Here is a 22,969-nt window from a genome sequence, read left to right as displayed (position 1 = left end):
TGTCCGAACAATTGAGAATGTGAGAACTCGGCCCAATAAAAGCCCACTTGAGAAACACACTTTCCAGGATTCACTTCACTAAAACCAACAAGGGCAATTGACCAGAGAGAGAGAGAGCAATGGATTATCAGCCACAACCGCCGCCGTCTTCTGAACCTTCCCCGTCGCCGTCTGACCGTCCTCCGGGAATCACATCACCGGAGACGCCAACGAACAACCAGAACCACGAGATTGAGGACATAATGGCTTGCGTCACGGCTTTGGAAGCAGCACTGCTCCCATGCTTGCCAGCTAGAGAGCTTCAAGCTATCGACCGCTCTCCTCATCCTTCTCATCAAAGTCAGTCCCTTCTCTTGTCTCTCGATCTTGTTTCTAAACCATCTCCCTTCATGATTCTTAAAGTCACAGCCTTTGAGAAGTAATTCAAGTTGTAGGATAAGAATTGACTTGATTAAGCAAATCAATCCCACTTTACCTTCGAGGGTTTGGTTAGTGATGTTTGGCTGTTAGTTTGATGTCTTCTTGTAAGTTAAAAGGCAAGTGCATCTTGTCTGGTGATTGATAGTTTGGAAGTTGTCTGTTTCTTTCTTCTTGGTTTGGTCTGTACTATTGAATACTATTATTGTAACTATTGTTAGTTCAGAGTTTTCTCGAGTGTAAGAAAGGCAAGGGCTTCTTGTCTGGTGAAAGTTGTCTATTTCTTTCGGCTAGAGAATATCATTTTAGTTCACTTGCTTGACTTATGATCTCTACTTAATAGACCATAACCTGAAGCATTTTCAATATTCTAGCTTGCCTGTTGATTAATCATGATATCTTTTATAAGCTAATGTCTTTTATTTCCTCTCGTTGCAGTTGATGTTGAACGTCACGCCAGAGATTTCATGGAAGCTGCTAAAAAGCTTCAGCTTTATTTCATGGGATTGAAGCGAGAAAATCACGCCCCCACAAGAGCTGAAAGTCTTAGGAAGGTTAGTTTCCAAGGCTTCACCAATGTGTGAGAATCTCCAAACACATTTGTCTCATCAGTTTCTGGTCTGTTCTTCTTAACAGGAGATTTCAGTCATGGAGGAAGAGCTCAAGACCAAAGAGGAGCTTATAAAGAAACACTCGAGGCTTATCCAAGAATCACAGAAGCTAGTGAAAGAACAGATTGAGAAACACAGAGTGGAGCTTGAGAAAGTATAATTAACACATCAAAGCAATGTTAATTTGTTTCAGTAGTATATAGATGCAACTCTCCTACTCATTTATTCATCCATTTATGTCTTATTTTACATTGCAAGAGTAATGCAGACAATGAGTGATTCCATCTGTAATCCACATCCCTTACAAAAAGTGCAGATACACTTAAATTATTATTTTTTGTTCCTTCTCTGAAGTCTATTAGATTCATTTACATGGAAACACAGAAGAAGCTTCCCGTGGAAAGAGAGTCTCTCTTGGTTTGTGTTGACAACTTCACCTCATATATCCATATGAGGACCACTTGGGGTGGGTTGGCTCTCCAAAGGCATGTACTGTGCCATGATGCCTCTTATCTCCGCATCCATGTAACTCTGCACAAGGAGTTTCTTTTGTTAATCTAGATGCCAAGATCTTCATGTGTGTACATTAAGATAACGAGAGACACATACCCTGATCCTGTATTTGTAGACGGCATATCCGGCAAGACCTGCAACACCCACTCCGATTATAAGAACCCACAAGAAGCTCCAGCTGAGCTTTGTAGTTCCAACTTTGCTTGAACCTGCACATTCAAAAGCATCAAAGCTTGATTAATGACTCTTCATTAAGTATGGGTTTAAGACAGAAGGAAGATCTCTCTTTTGTTAACCTATGCAAGTGTCGTGTTCACGCATGTAGAGCAAACCATTCTTGCAGCTGCATTCATAACTTCCCCATGTGTTTTTACATTTACAGTCTGCGCACTGGCAAACCGTTTTCTCTTTGCACTCGTTCACATCTACCACATTCAATCAAAAGAATACGGTTTAGTTCTGTATGCAAGCAGACCGCATGAATATAGATGCTAGTAAACAAGTACCTTCGCAGCTCTTTACTCCATCGCCCTTGAACCCAAGCGGGCACTTGCAATCACTTGAATGATCATCCTGAAAAATCCATTTCAAGAACCAAATAAGTTTTACTATAGGTCAAGAAGATGATTGTTTCAAGAGCTAGTCGTTGATAAAGAAGACGAAATACTTACTACGCAAGCTGAGTATGTGTAGCTGCCTCTGGTTTCTCTCCAGCATCCTCCATTGTTGATACCACAATGCAAAGCTCCAGACGCTGCCAAGAAAGAAAAAAAAAACGTTAAGAACTGAGAGCAGGCAATACACAGGAAATAGAATAGCCATGCCAGAGTTTGTGTCCTGTTCCACAAAAAAATATGTCAAGCTACAGGGAGATAAATTGATATACCTTTGCAGTGAGTGTAACCGTCACCAGCAAATTTAACACCTTGAACAGTAGGGCACTCACACAATCTTCCCCTATACGTATCCTGAAATGCCAAATTCAGATGAAACAAAGAGTAATCAGTCTTAAGTAGCAACAACAAAACCAAATACTGGAAAAGAGATAAAAATAGCAAAGCTAAACGGTATACCCTGCATGCAGTTATGTTGGAAGCTTTGTCTTGCCAGCACCCACCATTGTTTTCCAAACATTCATTAGTATTTAAATCTGCAAAAAAAAAAAAAACAGAAACTGATCTCAAGACGATGTCATCACTCAATGTCAGCAAAACGTTAAAAGAAATGAGATACGGAGATGGAACCTTCAGTTAGACATATAGCTGGTTCTGTTGACTCTTGAAAGCCTGAACACATAGCTTTCAGCACTGCCCCTTTCTCCAATTTACCTAAATGCCCATGAAATATATTTGAGTTAGCAACAAAAAGTGTAGAAAGGGAACTGATAAGTTAGCTGTTCTTCAGTACCTCTGTATTGTCTGTTGTTCACTACAAGAGTTGGAAGTATTGTCACATCTCCCCGGGAACCTTTGCCAACCTGAAACAAACTCATTACAAGAGATCTAGTAGAGAAGAGTAGAGCCAACTGGTTACAAGAAGACAAACCTGGGACTCCTGTTCTGCTTTAAGAATAGGGTTCTCCACATCTGCGTCAGGGTCTCCGATACACTTGTCCACCTTCTTGAGATCAATGTCTGAATGCACGATAACAGAAAGAGAATCCAGAATTAATATCACAGGAGCAAAGACCATAATCTCAAGAAGCAATATAACTCACCAAGGGACTTGATAATCTCGTCTGCACACTCCTTAGTGTACTTCTTATCCTTCATCGGACACCTGATGGCGAAGTCAGTCACATAGTCCCACCAAACCCAAGGCTTACCAGTCTCATTCAACACTCTATAAACACAAGCCTGGCGCAGATTCTGAACCACAACATCCTTCCCATCATACCCTTTAGTAAAATCCTGCTCAGGATCAGGCGCACAGTACCTCCCATGGTTGATACACTGAGACTTGCACTGTTTACTCAGCGTAAAAGCCTCAGGGCAGTACCAGGTGATGTAGTGCGGCGTGAACTGAGTATGCCCTCCTTTCTCAAGAATCTGAGCTGCTCCTTTGAAGTTCTTGAGAAACTCAATCTGAGTATCACACTTTTTTCCACACTGGTCGTTGCTGTTGGTCCAGAGCTCGTATTCGACACGCTCGTCAGGGTGTGGAACAGACTCGGTCCAGTCTAGCTTCATGTTCACCATGTCGCCCTTGGAGAGAGCAGACTTTAAACTGTCTCCCAGAGACTTGGCGATGAGAGCAGAAGGGATGGTGATGTTTTGGAGATAGTCTGCATCGGATTTGTCTTCTTCGGGTGTGTCCATTGTAATCAATGGCTCAGCTTTGTTGTCGGCTACAAGAATCGCTGCTGCTCCAGCTTGTTGAGCTATCCATGCTTTCAAAGTGAAGAAACAGTCTGCGTTCACAGTAAGAAACACACATTCAGTTCCAAAATTGAATCTTTTCCCAAAATACTAAAACAAAAAAAAAACTGAATCCGTTCCAAATACTATAATGAAAAAATGAATCTTTTTCATGTACTATAAGCAATAACTGAATCTTTTCCAAATACTATAACCAAAAATATAATCTTTTTCAAATGCTTATAAGAAAAAGTTGAAATCTTTTTCAAATATTATAAGCAAAAAGGGAATATTTTCATACTACAAGCAAAAACTGAATCTTTTCCAGATACTACAAGCAAAAACTGAATCTTTTAAGCAAAAACTGAATCTTTTTTCAAATACTATAAGCAAAAATCGAATATTTTCCACATACTATAAGCAAAAACTGATTTTTTTCCAAATACTATAAGCAAAAATTGAATATTTTCCAAATACTATAAGTCTATAACCAAAAATAGATTTTTTCCATATGTTATAATAAAAAACTGAATCTTATCCATATACTATAAGCAAAAACTGAATCTTTTCCAATTACTAAAGGCAAAAATGTGAAGCTTTTCCTAGTATATAACCAAAAATATAATATTTTTCACACGCTATAAGCAAAAATTGCATCTTTTCCAATAAATATAAGGAAAAATGTGAAACTTTTCCTAATATATAACCAAAAATAGAATATTTTTCACACACTATAATCAAAAATTGAATATTTTTCACATACTATAAGGGAAAATTGAAACTTTTTCCTATCCCTAATACTATAAACCAAGAATTGAATCTTTGCCATGTACTACAAACCTAATTGATCAACCAACCAATTAAGGTAAGAAGAAACCGAACCTCCACGATCGATGAGAACAAAAGTAGGTAAGCGACCAGCCTTAGACTTGAATGTTATATCGAAATCGCTGTAGCTTTTACACGCTTTCTGATTCGACTTAGGATACACGACGGTTCCCACCAATGTACCACCGTACTGAGGAACTCCGAAGTTCCCAATGGCACATTCGTAAATACCCTTGATCGAATCGGGTGACGTGACTTTGAGGTTGTTCTTCTCCACAACGAATCTTCCCACCGCAACACTCAAGATCAGAAGAAACGAGACACTGAAAACCCCTAGCTTCTCCTGATTCATGATTATAACTAAGATCCTAGATTTTACAGAGAAGATCTCGTAAAAAGCACGATGCTTTTCTGATTGTGATTGAAGGAGGAGAGAGAGAGAGGCTTATGAGTTAAGGAAGAAGAAGAGGGTTTATTTAATAATTTTAAAATTAAGGATTGGATTTACATGAAATGTTTAATTAATAAAAGGAAGTGATGGGGTTAATGGAAGAATGGTTCTTCTTTTGTCGGTTTCCGTAAATGAAGATAACAAAGAAGAGTTTTAAGAATTGGTTATGAATAGTAAAACGGGAAACACGTGTGTTGTTGTTGTTATCTTGTAAATTTGTAATTAAGATCTTTAGTATCCAAGCTGTACTGAAAAAGATTAAGTCTTTGGCACACACTCAGAGGTACATACACCCATATCTACATTTTTATTTAACTACATTTCTTACCCATTACTTAGCTTATTCACTTTCCCAATGAGTAATAATAACTTTCAGATCTGAAGCAAATTATAATATTGTGGTTTATATTTATTTGATCATAATCTTTCACGATCTGAAGAATAACACATACTCCCTTTGTTTTCGAAATTAAAGTTCTCACGTTTATTAAAAATACAATAAATGTTTATAATTTAATTTTAAAAATTTATTTTTCAATACATTTTCCAGTAACTATCCACCAATAAAATTTAATCAATTAAAATATTCACAATTAATGTTTTCCAAAAGTATACAAAAGTACCTTAAAAATATAGAAAATTTATTTTTATGGAACAAAATTAAATTTTAGAAAATCTTACTTTCAGGAACGGAAGGAGTAGTTAACAGTACAGTAAAAGAAATACAAACTTGGTGAAATAAGGACGTTTGAAATGAACCAGAAAAAATAATTAAGATAAAGAGAATGAAACAAATATATTATTGATTTATTGCAGAGGTTGTTATCTCAACTGTAAAAGATTTTGGTCACTGTGTTAAAAGTCCACAGTTCAAATTATCGTTGGAACGAAACTAATATTACATTGTAGTTTCGAGTATGGAGGATTATGGTGTTTGATCCTGAACCTGTGTATTCAAAAGAAAAGAAAATATATTTTTAGGGCATAACTTTAAGTTTATGCCCTTTTTCTATAAGTTACACTAATGTCATTTTTTAGGTAAAATACTAATGTTATATTTGTTTGTTTATCCGATTAGAGTTCAAGAGATTGAGAAGATGATACATGTAATAAATTAAAATGGTGTTCATAGGCAGGGTAGCTAGCATTGTCTTATTTGTGTTTTTCCTGTGAACCAGGATACAACATTGTTCCAAAATACCAATAGTTGCCACTGTAAATAAACTCTACATATGTGTAACCACTGCACATAACCATCTTAACTTCACAGAATAAGCACACCACTCCATCACTTTTAAGAAAAAAGAGAAAAAAAAAATAGTTTCAGAAAAAATAAGCACACCACTGGTAAAACAAATTCCGAAAATACTCGGCCGATTTAAGAAGAGCTTGATTTGTTTATTCTTTTAACAAGAGAGATCCCACTTGGATCACCACTCTATTCCTCAAACACAATTAGGTTTCGAATGTTATGAACCGCTCCGCACCGCAGTTAACAGTAATAAAAATCTCTACATATACCATATATCTATACGTTTTTATAACTGTTAAAACTGCACTGCAGTTAAACCGCTTGTTCCGTACCGCTTAAACCACAATTACCATTCGGAGCTTTAGAAGGTTCCCATATATGTCTTTAGTCATGACCGGGGCACATGGTACCTGGTCATAAAAGAGAACCCACTAATATATGAACAAAACTTAGGTTCACCCCCTAGGGTGAACTTTTAAATTCATCCCACTCTTAAAAATCAATTAAAGTGTCACATAGATTATTCATTAAAAATATTAAATTAAATAACGAATAGCTAAAAAAATAAAAAAGCTACGCCGTAAGCGAAACCCTAAACCCTAAATCTTAAATTCTAAATTCTATACCCTAAATTCTAAATCCAAACCCCTAAATCCAAACCCTAATCCTAGATCCTAAACCCAAAGTATATACCTTAAACTCAAAAAATAGACTATAAACCTAAACCCTATATCCTAAACCCAAGTCTTAGACCCTAAACCCAAACCGTAAACCTTAACGCAAACCATATAATATCTAAGTTTGGGATTTGGGTTTAGGGTTTACCGTTTGGGTTTTGGGTCTAGGATTTGGGTTTAGGGTATAGGTTTTGAATTTAAGATTTACGGTTTGGGTTTAGGATTTACTGTTTGGATTTATGGTTAAGGTTTTGGATTTAGGGTATATAATTTGGGTTTAAGGTTTACGATTTAGGTTTAGGGTCTAGGACTTGGGTTTAGGATATAAAGTTTAGGTTTATAGTCTAGTTTTTGGGTTTAGGGTATATAATTTGGGTTTAGGGTATAGGATTAAGGTTTAGGATATATGGTTTGGGTTTAGAGGTTTGTATTTGAGTTTAGAATTTAGGGTATGGAGTTTAGAATTTAAGATTTAAGATTAGGGTTTAGCTGAAAACGTTAGCGTCGTTAAAATTAGCGTTGATATTTTTTGTAGTAATTTTTTATTTAATTTAATGTTTTTAATTAATAATTTATGTGTCACTTTAATTGGTTTAAAAGGGTGAGGTGAATTTAAAAGTTTACCCTAACAAGTGAACCTAAGTCGATCCTTAACATATCAATTACTTGACTAATATTTAGAGCAAGTAAGAAGAGGAATAAGAACATGATAGACAAGTTTTTGTTTTTCTCACTATCTTTGAGAAGATTGGCCACAGTTACTAAGACATTTCTTCTTTAAGTTCCAGCATAGTTACAGAAGCCGCAGTCTCCATCTAGGCAGGCCAGTGACGTTTATGTTCATTACCAAAACTTTACCTTTCCGCCATTGTGTTCATGTGCAAAGCCAATGGTTCCCTACCCGTTTATCAAAAGAAGACTGCAAATAAAGAGTGCAAAAAATTCTAATATTAACCTATCTTATTCTATGCTCTTAATTAAGCTCAGTAAAACTCAGATATACATAGTCCACACCATTAAAGCTTTATAAAAATGCTTTGACATTCATTAATTTTATAACTAAAACGGGTGTAGGCTTAGAATTTTCTATTTTCACATAAGAAAGTATTGGGGTTGTAACGTCTCATTTCGGGTTGATATCTAATAGTTTGGGTTATAAATAATTTAATGGGCCTGTAGATTCTAAGATTGCCAAGATGAACCATTGCATCATAGGAAATATGGCATTCTACAACGCAATAGTCAGCCAATAGACATTATAGACAAATACTCTAGACATTATAGACTAGTAGTTGTAGGAAGAAGTTTTAAATTTGCCAAAGCTTTTAACATTTTAGTAGTTCCGTAGTAAGAACAAAATGAATATTGTATGTCAGTATGTTTAGAAATATGAAAATAGTGTAATTGAATAGATTAAGTCAAAGAGTTGTAGAAACGGATGTGGAGTGAAACAATGGCATATGCTATTTTTGATTCCAACGTCCGTACACGGCTTATCTAGAATACGTAACACATGGATCAATTTATTCATATTTTTGATTTGGACTTGGGAAAGATCCATAAAGCATATCCGTTTGTACCATATTATCTAAGCAACGTGGCCACATGACATAATTCGCGTTCTACATCTTCTCACGTTCCATCAGATCAGATTACTTGTTTTACTCTTTCTCCTCTTGTTCATTGTTTGACACGTGCTCGTCCCTTCGTATAAATATTCTCGCCGTTAGCTACGAAAAATATTGGATGAAAATTTGATGTGCCGTGTTCATACACGATTATCCAGCAAATTAAGGTTTAATGTCGGCCAGATACAAAAACATTATAGTAAAGTCTAATAGTACAACGATTTATGTTGAATGGAACCATATCATTCGCATATGTGTGTGGTCTTGACTCTTGAGGCTTCTTGCTCTATCACTCACCTGTCGACGTTAGGAACTCAAACATGGTCCCCTTTCTTCATCTTTCTCTCTTTTGTACTATTATTCTATTAGTACTTATATCACTACATAACTAGTGATCTTTAAACTCAATCACTTTAAATTCAATCATACATCTTAATTGATACCTTTTTCTCTTCAATGGTGTATAATTAAACACAAATTAAACATATGTTAATTGTTCACAATAAACACTTCGGCTAATTAATTACGGCCAGCGATATGTTACAGAATAATTTGCTACTGTCGATACGTTTTTCATACAGATATATACGAATATATGGAGTTCTGGACAATGCTGTATTTAAAGGGAATATTTAAATTGTCATGTTAAACGTCTCATTCTTTATTACTTCCTTTAGGTCTAGTTCTTTAAGGTTACGGAAACCTCATAATTAAACAATTCAAGCATTGACTTTTATAACTATTTTTCGTTAATTGATGGAAAGATAAAGGAAGCTGCAAGCAAAACTAACAAAACGTATATATGATTTTTAAAAAGACTTTATAAAAGGAAATGAAGTAACTTGACGCGATGGCTAAAGAGATGTATAAAGTAGTAACACACCTGAATTCATCCACCGATCTCTTCAATAACAATTATGTCTTCTTCACCAAACTTTAACTCTTTAGACAACAAGATGAAAAATTTTAGTCTCTTTCTTAGTTTTACTTTTTGGTTTCTTTGTCCGTTCTTGTCTCAAGCCGATGTCCCGGAACTCAGCCGGGAGCCCCCTCGTCCCATTGTCTATGTCCCTCATGACCGCTCCAAATCCGATCCACAACAGGTTCTTTGATTAAACTCTTTTTCTAAACATGCTTCATATAATGCATGCATGTTTAGTTCAAAGCATTTTCTGTGTTAGCAATTCCTAAGATTTTCATTCTTGGTTTTATGTGGAATGTGAGATATATAGTTAATTAACATCAATGTATTTGAGTTTTGGTAGATTGATTCCCTTACTCATCTATGTTATGTTCTTCAAGCATCACAGATATATATTAGTAATTATGAAGGTACAAAACCCATTATGTTGTTTAATATTTCATTGCATATTTTTATAACTCTACATTATCTCATTTTCTTGGATTAAATCTCAACTTTGTGCAACACAAGATGGTACTTATTTTCGATTTGTTGTCTCTTTTGTCGTCTTGATTAATTAATCTCATGTTCTTACAGAAAAAAAATAAAATGTTTTCTTTATTTCTTGCTTTTATTGATGACATAAATTTCCCTTTTAAATCTTGTTTCTAAAGGCTTGTGTTGGTGTTGTTAAATATTTGTTAAATAAAAGGTGCATGTATCACTTGCGGGTAAGGACCACATGAGAGTAACATACATAACGGAAGACAAGAAGGTGGAATCAGTGGTGGAATATGGTAAGCAACCGGGAAAGTACGATAGAAAAAACACCGGAGAATCCACTTCTTACAAATACTTCTTCTACCGTTCGGGCAAGATCCACCACGTCAAGATCGGACCTCTAGAACCCAATACAACTTACTATTACATGTGCGGCTGCAACGGTCCTGAGTTTTCTTTCAAGACTCCTCCCTCATCTTTTCCGGTAGAATTTGCCATAGTTGGTACGTTCCCTAAACTCATTTTACGAGTTTTATGTTGGTTATTTTGGAACTGGGGACATTAATTGCACAACGATAGCACAACCGGTAAATATGATGTATATAAATAGTATAGCCAAACATTTGAAACTCAATTTTCTTAAGAAGAGTTTTGAGTTTTGACTAAGTTTTAAAAAAATTCAAATTTATGAGCCTCACGTTATAACACAAAACCGTGCAAGAATATATATGTTTGGCATTCCCTCAGCTTTTTCGGTGTGACTGCTTTTAAAAGTCACACGTCTGTATGGCTATGTATGTTTTAGGGGTGTTAAAAGCTTATATGTGTATGGGTTGGCTTTAGTTCCAAAATATGGTTTAATGGTATATCCACTAATTAAACCAGTTTGTTTTCCTAATCAATATATATATATATAAGTTTGTAATCTATAATTAATAGATTAGTTTTTATCAACATATATTAATATTTATAATTTAATATTTGACCGAATGACCTATATATATATATAAGCATATAACTTTTTGTAGATACACATATTCAGGTCCATGTAGAAAAACAAGAAAATTCAGGGATACAAATAGTTATTTGAATTGAATCTAAAGCTTAGAAAACACTCAGTCCACGACGAGTTGTGTTTGGATTATCGTTGATACAAATAGTTATTTTAATATTTATACGTACTTCCACCCGCTATTTGTCTATTATATACGTTGTGTTTCTGTTCATACCGGTTAAGGACCAAATGTTCATATGTACTTATGAATTACCGGTTTTTATGTCAAATTGAAGGCGATCTAGGCCAAACCGAATGGACAGCAGCAACACTAGCTCAGATAAAGAGCCAAGACTACGACGTTTTTCTACTTCCTGGCGATCTCTCCTACGCTGACACTAATCAACCACTTTGGGACTCCTTTGGTCGCCTGGTGGAGCCACTCGCGAGCAAGCGTCCTTGGATGGTTACTCAGGGAAACCACGAGATTGAATTCTTCCCAATCATTGAACACACAACCTTCAAGTCATACAATTCCCGGTGGCTCATGCCTTACACTGAGAGCCTCTCTGAGTCCAACCTTTACTACTCTTTTGATGTCGCTGGTGTCCACACGGTTATGCTTGGTTCTTACACCGACTTTGATTGTGATTCCGATCAGTATCAGTGGCTCCAAGCCGATTTAGCAAAGGTTAGTTGCGGGATTATGCAATGTTTAGTATACAATCATTTCATCACTTTCACAAAAAAAATCTTTTCAAAAGTTATATCTGGATCAAAAAATAGTTTATCGTCTTTCAGGTAAATTTATTATTTAACCAACGTAATGAATTCATTCAAATCATAGTAATTATTTAAGACTATATCCAATTGAAATTGATAAATATATATTATTTTACTTTTAGAATGTTTGTAAAATAACAAAACATCATATTTTATAAACTAGTGAAAAGAATACATTGCCTAAATTCACATTATTTCAAACTTTTCTATCAATTCTTAAGAATTAGATTTTTTGTTAATTATTTTTTTTAATATCATTTCAAAAGGTTGACCGGAAAACGACACCGTGGGTGATAGTGTTGCTGCACGCGCCTTGGTACAACACGAACGAAGCGCATGAAGGTGAAGGAGAGAGCATGAGGGAAGCTATGGAGTCTTTGCTATTTAATGCTCGTGTGGACGTCGTTTTTGCCGGCCATGTTCATGCCTACGAACGTTTCGTAAGTACCCATCTTCATTTTTCAAACAAAGATAATTATTGTTACTTATATTGATGGCGAATTCTGATTGATGCAGAAGCGGGTATATAACAACAAGGCTGATCAATGTGGACCCATACACATAACCATTGGTGACGGAGGCAACCGAGAAGGCCTTGCTACTTCGTATGTCACCTTCTATCATTTAATCTAAACCCAAGACTCTTGTTCTTTTTATGGTTCTTAATTTCCATATTTTTCACTCGAATTACAGGTTTAAGAAACCTCCTTCGCCATTATCGGTATTCCGCGAATCGAGTTTTGGACATGGGAGATTGAAGGTTATAGACGGAAAACGAGCACATTGGTCGTGGCATAGAAACAATGACTCCAACACACTTCTTGCTGATGAAGTCTGGCTCGAGAGTCTTAGCTCATCATCATCATGTTGGTCTTCAAGTCAATCCCATGATGAGCTCTAAATCATCATACGATCAGACATTTTACTCTCTGTTTTTCATTCGATTGTTCGTAAAAGAAAGAAAAAAATATTCATTTTGTTAAAAAAATCACATTCTTATTAGGCATTTTTTTATTTTGTATTTGGGAAATTTATGAGTATATGCTCAAGTATTGCTTGCTTATGTTTTAGGTTATAACATTGTTAGTTTGTAAGATAGATGAATGTATGATATAAACTGGACTTATCTTACTCGTTAATTCTTTGCTGTCTTTGAATTTATTAATTATTTAAGACCGTTCGTAAGTATTTTGCTGGTTTAAACTAGTGAAGTGGTAACCAAAAACCCAAGAATCAAATTATACTCACCATTTTTCCTGCTTTGTTTTATTAAACTTTCTCACCACTTTCTTAATATTTTAACAAAGAGAGTTATAATCTAAGCACCCATGCGGCCTTGACACTGTTACTAGATGTTCTTTCATTTTATATATTGTACGTAGAAAGGTATTTTAGTTGAAAGTGTGTATCCTATTTTTATAGCCTTGACCAAACACTTCTTTTTTTTTATGTGCCAAGCTGAACTAAACACTTCTTCTTTGCTTTATGTTTGTGCCAAGCTCTTTATAAGGTTACAGAAACCTTAACAACTCAAACATTGGCTTTGTACTTTGTTCTTTTCGAATTTTGTTTCGTTACACGATAGGAAGATGAAAAAAATCTGCAAGCAAAACTCAGAAAAAACTGCACAAAATGACTTGTCGAGTTGTACAACAAAAGCTAAGACATATGCCTAAGCTGTACTTTTGTTCTTTTTGAATTTTGTGTCGTTTGCAAGCAAAACTCAGAAGAAAAAAAACGAAACAAATCGAATTGTACAAACAAAATCTAAGACATATCGGTTCAATATTTAATCAATTTCATCACATGTTTTGTTTCCTTCATCTCCATCTTAACAAGTTTTAAAAGAAGATAAAAATATTTTGTCTCTTACTTTGCTTTACTCTCTTCTTCCCCTCTCGCCGTTTGATCCCAAGCTGATCATGATTCGAATTATAAAGCAACAGTACTCGGAATATATGCTAAATCAACCACTAAAAACTAAACAACTGAAAAACTAGTTCTAAAAAGAAAATAACTCCTACTTTTAAGATCAGTTATATAGAAAACTTTCAGTTTTCCATATTTGATATTGTTTTAACATTTTTCGTTATTAAAATTAAAATAAAAGATGATTCTCTTACTTTATGTTTATGTGCAAATGATTTGATTCTTTTACTTTATTGATTGCAAATTATTGCTGATGCAGCAGCCGATATACAACAACAAAGCCGACCCATGTGGACCAATGAACATAACAATCGGTGACGGTGACAGTCGAGAAGGGTTTCTCTTTATCGTATGTCACCACCGCCCATTATTCATCTAATTTGTATATTTCGCCTGGCATATAGTTTTGTGCTTTTTTCAGAAAAAACTATTCAAATGAATACAATAACCGAAGTATATTATCGATCTACCTAAATTGTAGAAATATTTGGAATATAATTAGACCATACAAACTAATATTACTTCCAACTTTAATATTAAATTAACAGGTTAAGTAAGCTTTGCTCAACTTTGTATGTATTGCGTTTCAAAGGAACAACAATAGTTGGTCACAAACTTGTATCTAACAGCATTTCCAATATAAAATTATACTTTTCTTCTTTTAAAATATAGCAACTTCATAATAAAATTTATTTTATCCTGGCCTTATTTTATTTTGGAGTAATGAACAAAAAATATTATTCCATTTATGTAGAAAGAAGTTGAAGCATTTCTTTCTTTCTTTTTTTGAAAAAAGAAGCATTTCTGATTTCAAACTTCTTTTTAATGTAAAACTAGGGCAAGCCCGGGCTACGCCCGGGAATTTTATTTATTTTTCTAATTAAATTTATTATAGTATTTATATTTATGATACATATATGTAAATGGTAAAATGCATATCATATATAAATGTTTTTAGTTTTTCAAAATGTCAAAATTTACTCATCTCCTAATGCTTTAAAAATTATTGTATTTTGTTAGATATTTAGTTATGTTGTTTTATTGGCTATCACTGCATGTAAATATATGATCCTAATTTTCTAAATAGTATATTTATTGTCTAAATAAAATTTCGTGATTGTGTAAAATATAACTGTATAAAAGAAATAGGTAAATTATAACTAAAACAATAGAAGTTTTTTTGGTGTTAAAAACAATAGAAGTTAAACACATGTGTACATTTAAAAGTTGTATGCTTCTTGTACGCATACAATGTCAAAGATCCTATAATTTTATCTTCATCTATTTGGATAAATAGATATGATTGTAAAAAAATAAAAATAAATATTAAAAATTTCAAAATAAAAAAGAGTTATTTGGTCATTTTATTTTTTGAATGCTATCTTTGTGACAAAAACCTAAAAAAGACTATTTGAGAGAATTACCCAATTTTTTGTAATTATGTTTTTCCATAACTTATCTCTATAATATTATTTGAAAAATCAGTTTCCTATGTGTCGTGCTCCCGTTAACTCTAACAATGGTTGATTACATTGACACCTTTAATGAATTAAAAATATTACATTTAAAATTCTATGATTTATTTATTAATTTAATTTCCTTTTTTAAATTTTCGAAAACCATAAACATATAATAAAAAAGGAATTTTTTATAAAGTTAAGAAAAAACGAATTGACAAACGAAAATTCATACACTGTTGGACATGGAAACACAAAAGCTTGGTACGTTGAAGTCATCCACTTATTTTTGGAGTATTTTCTGATGTAGTCACTGCCACTATTTCCGTACACTCTGTAAAGAGATCATTGTCACCATTACTGTCTCTACTTTGCTCTCTTCATCTACCTCATCTACCGCTTCTGCTAATTTGGTGAGCTCGCTTAGGATCAATCAGCTTTATAGATGACTTTCTCGGGGTGAGATCATTTTGAACTCCTTTGCTGAAATATGGGTGAAACAGTATATTTTAACCAGTCAGATCATACCAAATTCTTTGACAATGTCCGTGTATGTAGTATGCAGAAGAACAACAATCCTCTAATAAGGTAATCTAGATCAATCTTTGTTTTTCATACGTCTATGTAATGCTTGTAGTCATACCTTATTTGCAGCCAAGATAGGAAGGAGTGATGGTAGGGGCAGCATCACCGGCAGGCTTGAACTCCTGCAAGTCCTTCAAGTTCAACCTTGGCTTCACCTACACTTTTGCTTCATAAAGCTTCTTCTTCCCAGCCCCAATGATCTCCAGGGTCAGATGTTACATTGTTTCTGCTTCAACTTTTTCTTTACCGTTCCCAACCAACAAAAATCCACCATTGCATTCTACTACCGTGAAAACCCAAACACCCAAAACGTCACTCAATAAATCCACTTTCAAAACATAATCATAGAGAAATATACAAAAGTACTCATCATCCCTACAGAACAATTTCTAAAATCCACACTTAACCCAGTGAAAACACTAAACATGAGAGACTACTCTTATAAAAAAAAAACTATAAATTTTAATAAAAAATAAAAAAAATGCTTGAATCTTCATTTTTCATCGTTGGTTTGTGTACTACTAATTAAATATAGATATGGCAAGACATAACGAAACTACTTACAATGTTGTAATTGCACAAAAAGCTGCTTTCTAGTACTGCCCCGTCTCCTGTATAAGCCCCCTAATTACTGCTTCACATCTCATCCAATGCAGCTCCCAAATTGACTCCATATATTTGTTATTTCTACTGATATCTCCGGGTACTTTCACCTGCATCAATTTCATACACACAAAGTTGTTTCAGACTCGAGTCAAATCTATTATAAGGTTAGGATACTTCTTTAAGACCAGAGAAGTGTTAGGTCAATATCTATCTATATGCCAATTCAAGACAGTGGAAGAAGATGGATTGATGTGCCAATTCCACTGATTGATGAACTAATTATTTATATGCTTCATCTCTCCTTACCGGTTACTGGAAGTGAGATGAAGAATTAGATATAACACTGGATCAAACAAATATCAAAACAGAGTAACATAGTTGAGATGAAAAGAGAGAGAGAGAGAGAGAGAGAGAGAGAGAGAGAGAGAGCACATATACAAATTTTATGAATATACAGAGTATGCTTTCAAGTCGGCGAGCAGATGGGAAGAGGTTGCCACTATGGGTGTGTGGATTATAAAAAATGAGAAGAAGAAAGTGATGGACTTTACAGAATCGAACTCCCTTTTTATAGGTGTAGATTAGCAACCATTGAGAGAGGAGGAGTCATGGGAGGAGAGGTTCAGTGGCGTTAAAGACAACATTAAATGTGTTGAGTGAATCCAATCGACAATCGTTACGCCTCCGTATCTTCGGTGGGAGTCGATAGAACATCTTTCTGACATTACGGCGCAGGTCAGGCTAACGGAGATGAAGCAGAGGTTAGACGGTGTACTGAACTTCTAACAATATTGGGCTTTATGATGTTTAGTTTGGCCCAACTTTAAACAAAAGATCGAGACAAACGAAACTCAACGCAAACGGAGTGACACGCGTCGTCTTCTCCTCACAGAATTTGATGACGTGGCGCTCTCACAGGAGAGAGTAACTCTACTTTATATATATAGATATGAAGTGGGATTAGATGTGCTAAACTCAAAACCATAATCCTTACATATATAAAAAGAACACAAATGACAAATATCTCAAACACATTTTGTGAAAGAACTATTAAGATACATAAACTATTAATCATACATTTTGTTTAAAGATAAATAATCTATTAACATATTCTATACTCTTAAAGATTGTATTGGAAATTTGATTGTTAAACGTATAATTTTTTCTTTTCACTGGTGATAACTTTCTATACTATCCAATATTCAAGGTGGAATCAAAATTCGCGTGTTTAATATATTACACATCCATATAGCACTAACATAAGAACCTATATGCCATGCCTTTTTACGCTTTGTAAGATTATCAGCTTTTAGTTTCAAAATTATTAATTGTAAGTATGTTTGTCTGAATATCAGCTTGGCATCTGAGAATGGTTCTTCCTTTATTTACATACTAGGATAAGACCTGCACCTTGCGCAGGATGAGTTTATATAAAAATTATTTAAAAAATATTGTATGGAAAACTAAAATTTATATATTTAATCGAATTAATATATTTTGACCATATACGATATTTTTTTTTATCTTTTTTTTTATTGTATAATTTATTTTCTAATGGAGTACCTCATTTTTGTAAAACGTTTTAGATCTTTGATGAAAATTTGGCTCAGTTTCATTTCGGTTAGTTGGGTTTTTGGTTTAGTTTAGCATTCGTTCAGGCATTTAGAAAGTTTGGTTTGGGTCTTTAGGGTTTTTGATTCGGTTCGAATAATAAAGCTGAGACCAACTTATATATGAGGTAATTTTGGATCCTTTTCGGTTCGGTTCGAATAACAAAACTGGTTTTTTTAAGATTAAATTCAGATAATTTTTAAATATTTTAGATAAAAAATACTCTAGTAATTCATTTTTTGGGTATTTCGACTTATAAATAATATTTTTATATTATTTAATTATCTTAACACTAAATGTAGTTATCATCTATAAACATATTCAAATTTTCGTTTCTAGAGATATAGGATCCACTGCTATATAATTGACAGGATCTCACGTAAACCGAACCACATTTTTTTTCTGTTTTTGGTTCTAGGTAAATGTGCTCAGGCTTAACAATGCTAATCACGTTAGATATTTATATATCCAAATGAACTTGTACATAGGGATAGTTTCCAATAGCTAGAATACAAATTGATGCAGTATGGAGAGAGATGGCTTTCTCACACGCTCTTTTCATATAGGATTCAGACGGTATCTAATGTCATTTATTTATTAAGATTCATCTATTTATTAAAGAAAGTATACTTACCGTAGAACATACACATATGCAATATTTAGTGAATAAGATATACGACCAAGACAAAATTACATTTATGTCGACATTACGTAAGATAAATGTGCATTCTGAATTAAAAAAAAATTCCATTATATAAATGTACTTTCTCACGTTTACAAAGTCCCACATAGCAAGAATTAATATTAAATGTTGTAACTTTATATGAAAAATCACATAATTTATATCTTTTTCACATCACATGCTTTTAGATTTAGAACTTTAATTATGTCCACTAACCGGTATATATATTTTAATTATGTCAATTAACCGGTGCATAAAAGATCAGATTCGTCGATAGTTTATTCACCGATGAGATTAGCTTTAGGAGAGAGACGACCTACATATTCAAAGCTCACCTAGTTATTCTGTGCAAGTAATGGACTTCACTGGTTAATCTGAGGACATAATTAGTTACCTCTTCGAAAATAGCTTGGAGACTGATTGGTTCATTTTTCCAAAAGCAAAAGATCCAAAACATCGCTGATGAGTGTAGCCACAAGACAAAGATACACCTCCGGGAGTTACTGCTGATTCTAAGTCCTGAAGTATTATGAGCTTGATAGAATTACTTTTCAAAGTTCATAGTTACTGCTGCTACCAAGTCCATCTTTTTTATAGAGAATGTGACTCTTTTACCTACAAACACAAAAAATGCATAACTCTGTCTAATGGATTCAAAGCTTATGCCTTTGACAAAACACATATCAACATTCATACACATACATGAGGACTGTTCAGCACAATCTAATCTTTTTACACAAATGTGGTGCATTCTACAGACAATCAAAATACAGATAAACATTCATAAGCAAGTTAATACTTTCCCAAATCGTTTCAACAGTTTGAACATATATCGAAAAGCATGGAAGATCTTGATTCTTAGCTTGAAAGAAAAAGATTTACCAAGTGATTAGCAATCCCACAAACAAAGATCAAGCTTGCACATCGAGCATCAATACGAACGATCCTTCCCTCTCCCCAACCATCTCTCCCTTTACATGCACCTCTCCCACTCCTCGCACCTCCATTAGACCCACAGGCCACAACATGTCAAAGCCCTCGAATCTCTCAACATCCCCACCGTCCCCTGCGACCACCATCCCTCCTCCAAACCCCTACCACCGTCATAACCTGTGACGCCGGCTCCGAATTCCGCCTCGTCACCTCTATCTCCTTCACAAACCGCGCCTCTGCTCTCTCCATCTCCAAAACATTCAGAACTCTCTCTCCACATCTCTCGTCTCCCTCTCTTTCCTCAACTGCCTTTCTCTCTGCCCACCACATTGCCTCTCTAATTCACTCCATTCATTCTCCGCCGCAACTCCCTCTCAGAAACCTAATGCGTCTCTTTGTTAATATTTTTTAGACTTTGTTTATAATAAGGTGTTAATCATATGACAAAAGTATTCCTAACTTGTATGTATGAATTAATACGACGTTCCCTAGCAACTTGAAATTGGACTAACTACTTTTTCAATTGATTCTAGCCATGCCACATCAGTAAAATTAAGTTCTAATTAAACGCCACCTCAGCAAGTCTAAAATGTAATTAATACAAAATTAAGGTTACATCTTTTTAAATGATTCTCAATTAATATATAAGGGATTTTTGGGGTTGGTATACGATCGGGACTGGTTATATTCCTTGATCTTGTATTATTTGGGTTAAGTCTTCACTGTATAGAAGGACCTGTCTTGTAACCCGAACTCTTAATAGTTAATACAAATCTTAGATGACCAAAAAAAAAAAAAAACTTAACTCTGTTTCACGCAAAAGCCACATAATTTAGTTCACCGGAGAAGAAAAGCCAACGCGTGAGGCTAGCACAGCTCCGCGCTGCCACTTAGGATCCCGCGGTTCTTTGGGATAAGTTTTCTAGTTTAGTTTTGTTTCATGGTCGGCGTAGTTGTCGGTAAGTCTTGGGTGGGGTCACTGCGGTTGAGTTCTTGGTAGAAGACAAGGGTCGCCGGTGAGGTGATGATTCACAAGGAAAGGAAGAGATGGTGTCTTGGGTCGCGTGTCTTGGGTTTGAAGTATGATAAAGGCGGAGGAGATCTCGAAGATCGATTGATCTCTCCGGCGGGATGACACGGCGGTGAAGTAGGGATTTGCGTTTGTTTGGAGGCTTGTCTGGTTTCGAGCTCCGTCTAACAAGGTTCTCGCGGGTGGTTGTTTCCGGTGGCGTAAAGGCGGAGGTGATCAAGTCGAGGCGGTGTCGACGTGTTTCGCGTCAATGGAGCAGATCACTCCACGTGTCGAGCCGCCTCCTTGATGCGCTTGCCAGCGGGCCGGGTGGTTTCTTAGGGTGGGCCGAGGGCCTGTTTTAGTTTTTATTTTGCCCCAGGGGTTTGGGCTTGCGTTTGTTTTCGTTGTAATCGGGCTTCGGCCTTGTTTGGGCTTGGCCCTTTCTTCTTATAATATCAAAACTTTGGCGGAAAAAAAAAGAAAAGCCAACGCGAATAATCTTATTTCTTTATAGGGAAAAGAAAATTAATTGGGAAGATGGAAGCGTCACGTGACACGTGTCCATTGATAATACATATCTTTTACATAATGACCCATGATGAACGGCTGAGATCAATCTCACACCATCCTGATTACTCCGAGACGGACGCGTTTTCAAGAAGACAGAAAAGTCAACGCATCGAACGGCCCAGATCAAATCTTCTGAAGCTTCGCCGCTTTGACCAACGGGTTCGCCTTCGCGATCTCTTCACGACCGGCCGATTTGAAGTCAAAGGTGCATCCGTGGACCTCCGGGTACCTGTGGACACCGCAGAAAGTCGTCCCGCACCGGCACTTAAACCCGGTTAACCCGACCCGTTTCCTGCACGTCGTGCAGCGATTCGGCCGTTTCAGCTGCTTCTCCTCCGTCGTCGTCTGCGACGGCGGCGGAGTCAACGTCGCCGGAACGTTTTTCTTCGTTACCTCCAGTTCAGCTGATGGGTTCTGAACGAGAGGCGAGATCACCGGAGAAGAGACGGAAGCGATCTCCGTCGACGGAGGAGATACGGCGGAGAGAGAGGATTCGACGGTGGTTTTTATGGAGGCTTGTTGCTGTTGCTTAAGACAGAGATCGCCGTAGCAATTGGAGCATAGATTCATGGTGGCGGAGCTGCCGAGGAAGCCGCAGTTGTTAGCACAGAGACGGTGGCCTTCCGGCGTCTGACATCGATGCTCTTCCGCCATAGATCTTGAGAATTTAGATCGATCAAGCTCGTCGAAAATCTGGAAAAAATCGATTAAAAGATTAATTAATTTACAGAATTAATAAAAGGAAGAACAAAACACGAACCAGAATCTTGTAATAAAACCAAAGATGGGTACTAAAAGCGAAGAAAAATTCAGAAAATTTTCCTCCGCTTTCTTTGTAAAATAAAAAGAAATGGAAAAGAAGAGAAGAGAAGGAGAGTTTATTAAAAGGAAAATAATACAGAGAAGATAGGAGAAAAGGAAGGAGCGGATGAGAGAGGTTGTGTTTACCTGTTCTTGAGAGAGATGAAGAAAGATGATTCACTTATTTTGATTTTTTCTAGAAACGATTGAATCGGGAAGGGAGACAATATATGCAGAGCAAAAGGAGAGAGAGAGAGAGAGGAAAGGAAACAACGGCGAAAACAGAGACAACGCTGCTGGGAATTAAATAGAAAGATAACGGTATTTCGTTTCATTCATATATTAATTTTATATTACGCTAACTTTTTCTAAACAATAAAACTAATGCTTTATGTATTACAAATTAATTATATTTTATTTAAATAACTTTAAACTGGAAACACATAAATAAATTATCTTACAAACGTTTGATTTTATAAATAGGAGAGTAATTATTACTCCCTCCGTTTTTTAATATAAGTCGTTTTAAAGCTATGCACGTAGATTAAGAAAATCATTAATTTCTTATATTTTCTAAACAAAAACATCATTAATTATTTACCTAACCACAATTCAACCAATAAAAAAATATAAGATATATTATCATTGGTCATACAACATTAATTATTAATAAATTTTACATAGAAAATCGAAAACGACATATAATTTGGAACAAAATAGTTTCTCTAAAACGACTTATAATAAAAAACGGAGGGAGTACTAGACACGTACTAGTTCTATTAGACGATCAAATCTTATACTAGTAATTAAATGTCGTCATGGTGGTGTCACTTATTTGGTTCATATAGTATTTTCATTTAATTTTATGGT

General features: G+C 35.2%; 4 protein-coding genes and 1 long non-coding RNA gene across 6 annotated transcripts; 2 read left to right on the top strand and 3 right to left on the bottom strand.

Moving 5' to 3' along the window:
* The first annotated feature begins 84 nt into the window (after nucleotides 1–84).
* LOC103841216 (mediator of RNA polymerase II transcription subunit 28) lies at nucleotides 85–1,363 on the top strand. Its single transcript, XM_009117735.3, has 3 exons — nucleotides 85–339; nucleotides 856–971; nucleotides 1,054–1,363. Exons 1-3 carry the CDS (start codon nucleotides 120–122, stop codon nucleotides 1,186–1,188), a joined length of 471 nt encoding a protein of 156 aa, XP_009115983.1. The 5' UTR covers nucleotides 85–119; the 3' UTR covers nucleotides 1,189–1,363.
* LOC103841217 (vacuolar-sorting receptor 1) lies at nucleotides 1,231–5,163 on the bottom strand. The gene is made up of 12 exons (XM_009117736.3): nucleotides 4,781–5,163; nucleotides 3,259–3,951; nucleotides 3,087–3,175; nucleotides 2,949–3,018; nucleotides 2,786–2,869; nucleotides 2,615–2,691; nucleotides 2,428–2,509; nucleotides 2,213–2,295; nucleotides 2,048–2,114; nucleotides 1,838–1,966; nucleotides 1,638–1,750; nucleotides 1,231–1,559 (listed from the first exon to the last, which is right to left on the bottom strand). The coding sequence occupies exons 1-12, from the start codon at nucleotides 5,076–5,078 to the stop codon at nucleotides 1,467–1,469; spliced, it is 1,878 nt and encodes a 625-aa protein (XP_009115984.1). The 5' UTR covers nucleotides 5,079–5,163; the 3' UTR covers nucleotides 1,231–1,466.
* A 4,450-nt stretch (nucleotides 5,164–9,613) lies between these two features.
* Nucleotides 9,614–13,011, top strand: LOC103841215 (purple acid phosphatase 22). Its single transcript, XM_009117734.3, has 6 exons — nucleotides 9,614–9,837; nucleotides 10,348–10,639; nucleotides 11,427–11,821; nucleotides 12,180–12,353; nucleotides 12,430–12,518; nucleotides 12,607–13,011. The coding sequence occupies exons 1-6, from the start codon at nucleotides 9,652–9,654 to the stop codon at nucleotides 12,812–12,814; spliced, it is 1,344 nt and encodes a 447-aa protein (XP_009115982.1). The 5' UTR covers nucleotides 9,614–9,651; the 3' UTR covers nucleotides 12,815–13,011.
* A 2,461-nt stretch (nucleotides 13,012–15,472) lies between these two features.
* LOC103841214 lies at nucleotides 15,473–16,966 on the bottom strand. Its single transcript, XR_004451892.1, has 2 exons — nucleotides 15,943–16,966; nucleotides 15,473–15,782 (listed from the first exon to the last, which is right to left on the bottom strand). It is a non-coding gene; the product is annotated as an uncharacterized LOC103841214 (long non-coding RNA).
* A 4,241-nt stretch (nucleotides 16,967–21,207) lies between these two features.
* On the bottom strand, nucleotides 21,208–22,495 carry LOC103869279 (zinc finger A20 and AN1 domain-containing stress-associated protein 6). 2 transcript variants are annotated; one of them, XM_009147340.3, is made up of 2 exons: nucleotides 22,247–22,495; nucleotides 21,208–21,991 (listed from the first exon to the last, which is right to left on the bottom strand). In XM_009147340.3, the coding sequence occupies exon 2, from the start codon at nucleotides 21,950–21,952 to the stop codon at nucleotides 21,422–21,424; it is 531 nt and encodes a 176-aa protein (XP_009145588.2). In that variant the 5' UTR covers nucleotides 21,953–21,991; nucleotides 22,247–22,495; the 3' UTR covers nucleotides 21,208–21,421. The 2 variants fall into 2 exon arrangements, with proteins under 2 accessions (XP_009145588.2, XP_018514735.2); XM_018659219.2 differs by lacking the exon at nucleotides 22,247–22,495 and adding an exon at nucleotides 22,059–22,246.
* Between the last annotated feature and the right edge of the window lie 474 nt (nucleotides 22,496–22,969).

This window comes from Brassica rapa, chromosome A09 (genome assembly GCF_000309985.2).
Source record: "Brassica rapa cultivar Chiifu-401-42 chromosome A09, CAAS_Brap_v3.01, whole genome shotgun sequence".
NCBI lineage: Eukaryota > Viridiplantae > Streptophyta > Magnoliopsida > Brassicales > Brassicaceae > Brassica > Brassica rapa.
The sequence above is the reverse complement of the archived record's forward strand: the minus strand, read 5'-3'. Positions and strand labels throughout refer to the sequence as shown.